The sequence below is a fragment of the Nestor notabilis genome, unplaced genomic scaffold (genome assembly GCF_000696875.1).
Source record: "Nestor notabilis isolate BGI_N333 unplaced genomic scaffold, ASM69687v1 scaffold24460, whole genome shotgun sequence".
Classification (NCBI taxonomy): domain Eukaryota; kingdom Metazoa; phylum Chordata; class Aves; order Psittaciformes; family Psittacidae; genus Nestor; species Nestor notabilis.
In genome coordinates this window covers 11513-22957 of record NW_009910051.1, presented here as the reverse complement: position 1 = coordinate 22957, position 11445 = coordinate 11513, and the positions used below count along the sequence as shown (strand labels likewise).

General features: G+C 54.1%; 1 protein-coding gene across 1 annotated transcript in view; it reads left to right on the top strand.

The window, feature by feature from the left end:
* NT5M (5',3'-nucleotidase, mitochondrial) overlaps positions 1-843 on the top strand; it is a gene marked incomplete at both ends in the record, with an annotated part of 4493 nt that extends 3650 nt beyond the window's left edge. Inside the window, 2 exons of the mRNA XM_010024138.1 lie at positions 325-476; positions 686-843. Coding sequence (XP_010022440.1) covers positions 325-476; positions 686-843 — 310 coding nt within the window. The remainder of the gene's footprint in view (positions 1-324; positions 477-685) is intronic.
* Positions 844-11445: the final 10602 nt, after the last annotated feature.

The following is an 11445-nucleotide window of genomic DNA, read 5'->3' as shown; positions in this document are numbered from 1 at the left end:
CTCTGCCATGCCATGCTGCCCAGTGAAAGCCAGCCTCTGGCTGTACAATAGCTGTGATGCTTCCCTGCTCCACCAGATTTGTTCTTAAGCATCTTCACAAAGCCCCACTGTTGGCCAAGCTCTGCTATTTGCATGCACTGAGGTGCTTGGTCTTCATAGTTCATCACAGCATCAAAAGCTGTTTGCCTTTAAAAGAACTTGTGCTCCAGCAGCATCCAAGTCCTTCCCACTCATGAACTTAATGAGAGAGACCTCCTCCCTGTGTGGGGGACAGGGCTTGTGCTGTGCTCTGCTGCTGCTCCACTGAGCAGCCCTGGCCATCAGCCTTCCTCGAGCTCACTGCTCTCCTCTTGCCTTGCAGTATGCCTGGGTGGAGAAGCACTTTGGCCCCGAGTTTCTGGAGCAGATCGTTTTGACACGAGATAAGACAGTGGTTTCTGCTGACCTGCTTATAGATGACAGACCTGACATAACAGGTAAGGGAGGTGCGGGGTGGCAGGAGTGACCAGAGGCAGCCCTGAGGAGGAGACAGCATCCAGGGGTGTGATGGGTGCTGGTCCCTCCCTGCTTGATGAGGCTCTGGTCAGGGGGTTGTGTCCGCAGGCTCCTTGTGTTGGAGTAAGGTCAAGCTTTGTGTTTCATGGTGGAGCTGTCCAGAGAACCAACCTCTGTCCTTGCTTTGCAGGGGCCGAGCTGAACCCGAGCTGGGAGCACGTGCTCTTCACAGCCTGCCACAACAAGCACCTGCAGCTGAAGCCCCCCAGCCGCAGGCTGCAGTCCTGGACCGATGACTGGAAGGCCATTCTGGACAGCAAACGCCTGCCACCCAGCCAGGCCACCATGGTGGAGCTGTCCAGAGAACCAACCTCTGTCCTTGCTTTGCAGGGGCCGAGCTGAACCCGAGCTGGGAGCACGTGCTCTTCACAGCCTGCCACAACAAGCACCTGCAGCTGAAGCCCCCCAGCCGCAGGCTGCAGTCCTGGACCGATGACTGGAAGGCCATTCTGGACAGCAAACGCCTGCCACCCAGCCAGGCCACCTAAACACCAGCCTGCTGCAGCCACACGGTGCTGCAGCCACTCCTCTTTGAAGGGTGAAACCACTGATGGACAGACAGACAGACACTGTTCCTGCTGCAGAGAGGAAGAGGGGGATGAGCTGTAGCGCCACGGCCACCCGGACCCAGAGAGCAGACCCCAGCCCAGCAGTGCTGCAACAGCAGGAACACCCCTTGGACCCCACAGGAACATATCCCACTGGTTGTTGGGGTCTGTGTGCTGCATCTGCACCCCCTGCAAGGCCAGCCCAGTGTTTCTGATGGACAAGGTCATCCTCAGTGTGTCTGGCATGGCACAGACCAGCTCTCCATCCTCCTCTCTGTGTTACAGTCAGGGATCACACTGGTGGTTTGCTTTGTCCTTCCAGGGCTTCATACCTGGATTTTGGGAGAGGGGTGGCTGGAAGGGCAGGGGGAGCAGGCGGACGCTGCCCAGGCTCCCTGCACCAGCTGAGATGTGCTGTTCCTTGCAGCTGATGCAACAGGACAACTATGTGCTTCCCTGCAGGAAGAGTCCCTGCAGTGTGATAACGGGGACAATACCACTCCTCCATGGATCTGGCCATGGGGAAAGAGCCCTGAGGCATCTTCCAGTTGGTGGGAGGGATCCCTGCTTGCCCTCATCCCTGAGGGACTGCCACAGCTTTAGAGCTGGGGCTTTAAAGCTGATTTGGGATGAAGAGAGGGTCTCTCCTTCCACTGCTCATCGCTCGTGGACCACTTGCCTCTTTGGGACAGTGAGAAGGCAGCTGCAGTGCCAGCATCAGCCCTTCCTGGGAGCTGGGCAGCTCATGGCTCACCCTGACAAGACGTTGATCCGATGGTAGCTCCATGGATTTCAAAGCCAGGAAGGTCTGCACATGCCTGCTGCACGCTCACATCACCCCATGTCCCTCTTCCTGGCAGTGTCTGACACCAGGAAAGCTCTGGATGTGCGTTCACCAGGCACACTGCTTCCATGTAGAATGTCCTGGATGCTGCATCCCACCGTGGTCAGGCACTGGGACGTTAATGCCATGAAGCATCCTAAAGCCTTCAGTGCAGAGCCACTGGGAAGGTGCTGATGGAGGAGCTACAGCATCACTGAGAAGTGGGTAAAGCAGAGGCACCACGGGTGTCCAAATGGCAGGTTGAGGGTTGTGTTGGTGGAGGATTGTCATGGCCACATCCATGGATGCTGTTTCCAGTCATTACCTATCACAAGGGAAGAAGCTGGGAGGCCATCAGAGGTGCCCGTGGAGCTGCAGCATGTACAGTGTGTGTGCCAGGCACACAGCCAGGGGAGCTGCAGCTGGGTGCCAAAAAGGGACTGTTTGGACCAAGGGGCAGCTCCAAGAAGGATGCTTTTTGCACAGCAGTGCCCACAGCTGCTTTCTCCCCTGCCTGGCTCATTCCTGCCTCCCTGAGTCCGCACCAATCCAGCCTTGAACTGCAGTGACCAAGATGGCACCAGCATCACCAGAAAGCAGCCTCCTGGTCCCAGAGAAGAGACATCCCAGCTGCTGGGGAGGGCCGGGTGTCCCATCCCTGTCTGTAGGGCAGAAGACAGCCTGGCTTTTCCGAGTGGGAGCCGGTGCCCCATCGATCCGGCTGCAGGGATGCGCCAGCTGCATCATGGCTCATGTGCATCATGGCTCGTGTGCATCACTGCTGACACTGCAGATCTGGGATCCCACCACGTGCTCCCACTCTCCTCATCCAAGGACTTGCTGGCTGCAGGAGTGAAATTCCCCACTGGGACACGTAGGCCCATGGGCAGGGGCAGTAACGGGCTTGGCTGGGGTTAGCCACCCTGTGCTGCTTGCTCATGCCTTTGGCTTGCCTCTCCTCTCTCTGATAGCCCCCATCAGCAAAAAACTATGTAAGCTTCAAGCTGCATAGCCAACAAATACCTGTTTCGACAGCAGCACCCCGCCCCCCATCACATGCAGGACCCGACGGGCTACTGAAGTTGGTGCTGTTGAACCTGTGCCTTCCCTGGCTGCTGCATGGCCAGGGATGAAGCCTGCATCATCTTGGGTCTTTCTGCTGCCCCATATGTTGGGATGGGGCAAGTGCATGAAGACAGCACAGTTGGCCCATGGTGGTGGGTTACATACCATAAGGATCATCTTCTTTCTTTCTTCTTTCCTTTCTTTCTTTTTTTAAACCACTGTGTGCTTCTCTGGGTGGTGGGTTTGGTTTGGGGGGTGTTTGCAATGTGCTGCCCCAAAAGCAACCAGCTTCCCCCATAGCTCAGGCAGACCCAAGGGACATGGGTCTCCAGGGCCAGCCAGTGTCTTCCCTTTGGTGGCACGTGTGATGCCAGAGGGACCACGTGTGTTCATGCCCAATATACTTGAAAGCAGAGCTGGGGGTTCTCATCCATGAGGCTCCGACTTGATGCACAGAAACCCCAGGCAGGTAGATGGCCTGTTGCTGCTGCCATGTTCAGGACTGGGAGGTGGCTCTCCATTGCCCAAAGGATCAGCCCTTTCAACATCCAAGCCCTTCTGTGGCCAGCCAAGATGTACATAACTTTTGGGTTTAAACGCACATCTATAAAACCAAGGACGATGAAGAGCACTGCAATAAACACTGGGGTTTATCAGCATCCACCTCCCTAGAAATGGAGTTTGGGTTTTGCAGTTTCTCTGCCTTCTGCATAGGGATGGTGGGGGAATGTGTTTGCCTCCAAGCCTCCTTGTCCAGAAAGCCTGGAACCAGTCCTGCTGTGCTATTACCCCAGTAGACGGAGTCCCTGTTGGCAGAACTAAGCCCAAGGGGTGGTTTTAGGTAGCGATCAGCTTCCTAAAGATGTTTTATAATAAATAAAGCTGTAAAGTGTGTCTTGTCTTGTGCCAGAAGCTCTAAAAGGGGCTGGAGCTGCCATGGGCTGGCTCTGCCAGGCGGTGGCACTGGGACCAGGGCCATGTTTCCCGGTAAAAGATGGAACAAGGTGGAGGGACCGCATCCCTCCGAGGGAGCACCAGGACCCTGTGATGCACAGCTAAGCTGTGGGTCTGCAGCTGCTCCTCCGTGCTCTCCTGTGTGCCTTTTCCTTCTCCCTTGCAAAGCCTCAGGATACCACATACCTTCCAGGTGATAAGCACAGTTTGAAGGCAAGCAGAGGTGGAAAGCAGCGGGAAGGAGGTGGTGGTGACCTGGTCCTGCACACAGCAGAGCGCTCCAGGCTGGTGCTGATGGGATCCCTCACATCCCAGGAATGTGCGAGCACCCAATCCTTAGGGAATTCACCCCAAGAGTGGCCCATTTCACCTCAGTCCGAGCTTGCAGGACCCAACAGGGTGGGATCAAGTGATGCTCATGCCTGGATCCCTCTGAAGCTGCTACCACACAGGTGTTCACCAGCTCTTGAGATGCCCAAATAGCTCCAAGCTGGTGTGAAGCCTGAAGAAGGGGGAAACCAAGGGCTGCAGGGTCCAGCCCTGATGCAGGGGCAGTGGGTTGTGTGGGATGGAACCAAGGAAGGGGATGGTGGGAGATAGAGTCACCCAAATACACAGATGGAGATGGAGCAGCAGCAGAGATGGCTCAGCCCGTGATGGTGGCCGGATCCAGCTTTGCTTCTGCAGGGGCACCATGCCCAGTTCCAGGAGAGGAGCAGGATGGTGCCCTGGGATCCCTGCTTGGGGTCAGGCTCTGGAGCCCGGCACTTGCCCGTGCATGGAGAGCAGGAGAGCCGTGTGATGCAGGAGAAACATCCACTAGAGGGGACTCTGCGATCGCATGTAGGAGCGCGCAGCTGCCAAAGGGACCGCAGAGCAGGATTTGGCTCCTCTGGCTGTAAAAAGCCATCCTCCCTCCAGCCCTCAGCCCTCCCCGTTATCCCAGTCCAGGCTCCCAATGCTCTCTGCATCCCTCCTGCTGGGCACTGCAGCCAGGGGGGTAGATCACCCGGGCAAACAGAGGACTATGGGGTACTGAGAACAGGCGCTGGGCTGGCCCCAGCCGCAGCAGAGCCCATTCCCAGCCACTCGCTGCCCCCCAGCAGGATGGGGCAGAGGATGAGATGGGCATAAGCACGAAAAGCTTGTGGGTTAGAAGAGGAATGAGGGGTTTAAAGGCTCCATATAGAAAATGCCCCCAACAGCTCAGAGCATCCCCCCAGTCTCCTCCATGCCTCTTGGTCCCTGCTTTCCCCTCCATGACCCCACAATTCTCCCAGGGCTGAGATTGTTCATCCTGTCCCTGCAAGCCCCAAATCCCCCAAGGATCCGGGCTGTTCCTTGGCTTTTTCCTCCTGCTCACCCTGAAGCCAGAGCCTGTTGTGGGGGGCAGAGCCTCATGTGCCAGCGAAAGGCAGAACCAGGGTGGTTTCTTCTCGCCCTCTCCTTCTCCCCCAGCACCACGATATCATTTCCCTCCTGGTAGGATTAATGAGCTTTGCTGCTCTATTTGTACACACGGACTTAAGTAACACGCTCCCCAGAGGGGAATAAAGCTTCCCTTGCCCCAGCAGTGCTGGGGAGGCCAGATCAGAGCCCACAGGGATAGGCTGCATCAGCTTTCCTCATGTCCTTCAGGGCTCCACACACATTAAGCCCATTCTCCTGGCAAACATCCTGCAAAGTGTTTGTTTGTGACCGTGTTATAACAAACATTTGTGGAACATGGTGTGTTTTAGGCATGAGCGATGCCACCTCCTCCCCCCTGCCCCACGGGCAATGCAGGGCTTAAAGCTGCCAAACCCTGGCTGCTGATGCTGCATTTGTGAGGACCACGGGGACCCACATCCCAGAGCATGAGACCACATCGCCCCCTGTTCCCACCAACCACCAAACCTGCCGGCAACACCCCATCGCTGGCTCTTTCCTGGAGGTTCCCAGCTCATGGTCCCGGAGCAGGGATGCAACCAGGGGAAGGGTCTGACCACGGCACAGCCACAAGGGCTCCAGGGGTGCCATCCAGCTCCAAAAATACCCATTATAGGGGAGGACACTGATCTCAGGGCACCCCATGGGCAGACACCCATTTCTTCACTCCTGGCATGGCCTTGGGGCATGATACCAGGCTCCAGCATCCCCCTCTCGTCAAATCCCCATGAATGTGACTTTTGCAGCAGTTCTTGTTGGCTAAAATCATTTCAGAAGAGCCCAAACCTTTAGGGCTGCATGTTCCCAAGAAGCCATAAACCTGCATCTCTCCCCCTCAATGTGCAGCACTTGCAGCCCCAGCAACGACCCAGCACCCATCCAGCTCGGGGGACTCCGATGTTTTTTGTTCTTCCCAGCTTTGTACGTGTCTATCGAACACACCAAACGTGCCCGGAGGAGTGTTTCTGGTACAGCACCTGCTTTCACCATGCGTTGTTTCCCCAAAGCCCATAGGAACAGCAGCAGCTCAACACACTGTGACCCAGTCAGACCCAACCAGCTCCATCCTGCTCCGAGGCGGTTGCTTCATCCCAAACTAGCTAATTCTTGCTGCTTTTTCTATTCTTGCTTTTGAAGGAGAGAGGGGAGAACAAAACAGCCCTCGGGGTGCAGTTACCTTCTTAATTAACGAGGCGGAGAGCTTTGCAGATACTGTGCAGAAGGAGAGAGAAAGAACAGGAAAGCTGGGCAAAACCAGAAAGGATTGGGTTCAGTTGTCAACCCAATTAACCTAGATCCCTGCTCTCCCTCTGGATGAATAGCTCCTTCAAAGTAATTGCTCGGGCCCAGCTCCTGATTGAGAGAAATTAGAATCAGACACTTAACAAGGCAACCTGGTGTGGAGATGGGATGCGGGGGCTGCCTGGGGAAGCATCCATAAGGCAGAACACAGTGAGAGCCTGAGCTTAGGCCTGGCTTAGAGGATCTTGCTGAAATCAGCGTTATCTGCACCATTTGCACCTTTCTGGACCCAAAACGTGACTGGGCTGGGGTTGATTTGGAAAGGCGCTGGAGATGGTGAGCAATTGGGAAGCTCTGATTTAGCCATTTAAGCATCTGTATAACTGCAATGTAAAGGCAAGTCCAGCTGAGCTCAGCAAGGGATTTAGGTGAGATACACAGCGTGCTCAAAATGATTCAGGAGCTCTTTTGTCTGGAGAAGAAATGAAATCCATCGTAAGCCCTACTTGCCCCTTTCCTCCATGCTCTGTGTTAGCGCCCATCCACCCAGAGAGGAGGAACAATTCCAGCATTACACACTTTCAAATCTATACCTAATAGAAAAAGCCACTAATCCTAATAGCTGAGAAAACCAGACAGTGTCTGAGCACGCTCCTCCATCTGTAGGGCTGATGGGTTCTTATGCAGTGGGAGATTTAAATGCAGTGCTTGGGAAAGGACTGCAGGTTTCAGTATTAAGAGTAGACAAATACATTTCTGCTGCTGACGTGGACCTCCTTACAGGAGGGTTGGTCTTTCCCATCCCCTCTGCTTTTATCTACCTCTTTTCCTGCCTGCAAATGATCCATGGAGAGAGGGAAAGGCGCAGGAAACACACATGGCTGCATGCCCCATACACTGCTTGTGCTGCTGTCTCAAGGTGTGATAGCAGCTTTGCTTCCATCCAAGCTGGCTGCTGCCCTCAGCTACTCACCCTCCTGCAATATCTGCATCTCCCAAAGGGCTGTTTGGGGCCCTGGCTCATGCTGGTGTTCAACTTGTTTCCAGGCCCTTGGTTGAGCCCCAAACCCTGACCCCATCCTTAACAAAGCCCCACTGCAGCATGCAGTGCAGGGATGCTTGCTATGCATTACAAATTAAGTATCTTTAAAGAAAAAAGCACTGAATACCTTAAAGAACTTTGGTTTATCCTGGTCACAGACATCTTCAGTTCCTGTGTCCCACACCTGCAATGCCAATCACCTACATCCCTAAAACCAGGACAACCTCCCCACAAGACTGAGCCCTGGCTACAGCTTTAACCCTCCTGCCTCATCCCAATCATTCTTGGCAGCTGCTTTAACTTTTGCTAATGAACTGGGTGTCCTGAGAGGTCCTAAACCTGCCCCAAATCAAGCAGAAACCAGCAAAAGGTGAGAGGAGCCCAAACAAAGCCCAAAGGCTCCAGCAACAACAAGCTGTCTTTAGGGAAGCCACCAGCACTCTGGCTACACCACTTGTGTTTATTTATATGGAAAACAGATGCCCTGTGTTTTCCAGCTCCACACTCCAGCACAATCCAAGCCACCAACACCCTTCATAATATCCCTCTCCCGGGATGCTTGGTGTATGCCACGCTCCGAGAGGGTCTGAAGGGTCCGTGTGTGCTCGGGTGGCTTCATCCAATGCTGAAAATGGGCTCAGGGTTTTCCTATGGATGTCCCAAGGTTAAATTAAAGAGGATTTAAGCAGATGGTTGATTCTCTGCTCTTCGTCGTTGGCAAAATAGGAACCATATCTCTGAACTGCCTACCAGCACTAATTAATGTTTGTAAAGCACTCTGCTCTGCAAACTCCTGCCTATGTGCTAAGTGCTTGCATTAGTATTATTACTCAGCTACATATGCCTGATGTTCCAGTGCTTTCTCTTCCTTGTCCCAAAGGGCTTTACCTCTTCCCTGTGCAGTTGTAGGGGGCTGGGAAGAGGAATCAGCTCTCGCAGGCTCTGTCTGGCTCTAGCACAGGCTCAGATCTCCGGTTTGCTACCAAAACCCTCTGGCTGTGCCAGCACCACTGCGATGGAGTCACTGGTTCTATGGTGAGGGCAGGAGCAGCCAGGGACTGGGAAGTTCTGCCTGGAGATGGGGTTTAGCATCATCATGCCCAGCTATGGGTGAGACGGTTGTTTCTCTGCCCTTTCTGATTGCGAAATGGACACGATGCTGCTTCATGTCCCACGGGGAAAACCTTTCTCATGCTCACAGGGGCTATTTGCATCCTTCTCTCTGTCACTGCACAGCAAAGGGCTTTGCAAGGAAAGGGAGAGATCACTCATCCTTCCTAATGACCTAAGAGGAGACCGAGGCACAGAGGAGGTGCAGTGATGGATGAGCTCAGCCACGGTCCATGACAGGCCCTTGTCCCCATGCAACAGCCAGGCAGTGACGTCTGCTGACACCGGCAGATGGGACGATCGTTCCCTACAAATAACCATCCTTGCAAGGCAGTATTCTGAAGGTGAAGCCTTCATCAGAGAAGCAGCTCACAAGAAATCATGGATGCTGCCTCTCTCTGAGGCAATGATGTGCTTGTGGGTGCACAGAGCCATAAATGCTTCTCCCATCCCATGCTGAAACTGCAGAGCACAAGATCAATGTTTCTGCTTTGAAATCCTTTGCTCAATTAACCTAACCAGGTAGGACATCCCTGAACATCCCCACTGGCATCTTTTTGATACCAGAGTAGCTCCATGACTTGGAAGGGAAAGAAACAGCCCAAGACAAGAAACAGGGGCAGCACCCAAGAGGAACCAAGTGAAATACAGAATACACTGTGCCAGGTACCCAATGTGCTGCAGGGACAAAGCAAGCAGCATCCTCACCCCTGCTAATGTGGGGTGAGGAGGGCTCCTTCACTGCAGTCACCTGCATGAACAGCGAACTAACAGTGCTGAAGAGTGATGCAATGCTTCCAACGGGAGGTTTAGGGCGTGAATAATCCTTTTTCCTGCCCTGTGCAAGTGCCTGTGGTGAAACAAGACTCAGGATGCGGGATGCAGGCAGAGCAGGCAGCTCCTGGAGTAGGAGCACAGGTAACACCGACCCACTCTTGCCCTGGGCCAGGGTGCATTTGCTTTGCAGAGGTTGTTTGGGCGCCAACAAGGAATAGCAGGGAAAAAACAGCTCCAACAAGCATGAGATCCACATTTTCTGCGTGGTTTGAATTATCCATGACTTTTGACCCAAGATTAAATCTAGTGTGTAACTGGTGGTTATATATTGAGTCATATGAGCAGGCTAATCACAGGAACCCCATGTTCTCCAAACAGCCTGCGCCGCGCCAGGGCCAACTGTAAACCGCTCACGTTTCCCAACCGGAGCACCCTGTGGCTTGGGAATCATCCTTTTAATTCCACGCTTCCAACGCATTGTGTTGTCTGACCAGTATCTCAAACCCCAAACAAAACAAACCCAGCAATGTCATGAGCAGGCAGCCCAAGGAAGCCAGATTCCCCATGAAGTTTAGCTGCTCTGGTGTCTAGTAAAAGGTTGGGCTCACGCTGCAGTGTTTTTCTCAGCAGGAGCTGTTTCTCCATCAGCAATTCTCTTGACATGCATAGAAATAGCCTTTTGACTTCTGCCTCTGCGTGTAATTTGGGTGAAAATGAGCTTTGGACTCAGAAAGTATTAGTGGGGGGTAAGAGGCAGGTAAATGGGCTCTCCCAGGGTGTGATTCCTGCCTCGATACCCACTGGGAAGCAGAAAGGATTGGCTCTGGCTCTCCCCAAACTCACTTTTAGCTCTATGCACCTCCCTTCCCTCTCCTTAGGGCTCTGAACTGATTCATCTCTCCCGGGGAGCCCAGGTAAGAGCTGTAAAAGGCTGTTATCAGCAACAACAATTAGGTAAATAGTCCTGTGAGTACAATCCTGTGGCTCACCGGGTGTTTCCCAGCACCACTGACTGCAATGGGGCTGGCACAGCCCGTGTGTGCTGGAGCCCTTTGCCTTCCCTCTGCCTCGGGTCAGCGTGGAAAGGACCCAAAATGGGGATGCTCCAGGGTCTGCCAAGTCCCTGAAAGGCTCCAGTGAGTGGGAATTGTGTTGGAAGTTGTTTTCACCGTGCAGGAGGGCCTCGTGGGTTCACACACAGCAGCAAGGACCTCGCAGGAGCAAGGCAGCAAGGGATGCGTGGAGACACGGATCCCACCACCATGGATCCACATGGGCTTGGGGCTATGGGGAGAGACACCACCTCTTTGCAGCAAGGATAAATTAAGGCTAAATCATGTTTTTCCTCCTGCAGTAACTCACCGGGTGGTAGAAAGCCAGCAGGAAGAGCATGACCTGGGCGCAGGCTGGCTGCGTGTCTGGCCTCACTGGGATGGAGCTGCTCAAGAGGCATTTCATCACTGAAAGCTCTTTGTCTGGGAGGCTAGCCACTGTCCCCAGCTGTCTGTGCATTTCTATACCCAGGCAAAGGTTTTTTTTTCCTGGGTTCAGAACAGGGACAGCCCCATCCTGATGGCCTCCAGTCCCTCCTGAAGTCCTCAGAGGATGGTGGTCTCCAGTCCTGGCTTTGGTGTGACCCCCCCACACCCAGCATGTGTCCCCCAGCTCATGGCATCCCCCAACCCTGCACACCCCATCCCACTGTAAGGACCTCCCCGTGTCCCTTTGTGTCCCATCCCACCTGCCAGCAGGATGCCCAGTTCCTTACTGGTGTGAACTGGTGCAGGCACCAGCACTGGGCTTTCACCTGCTCTCAGCCAAGGTGGTTCTGCATCGCTTTGCAGTGGAAACAAAGCACCAGCTGGAGGGGAACAAATCCATGGTCAGTAAACAGAGCTGAG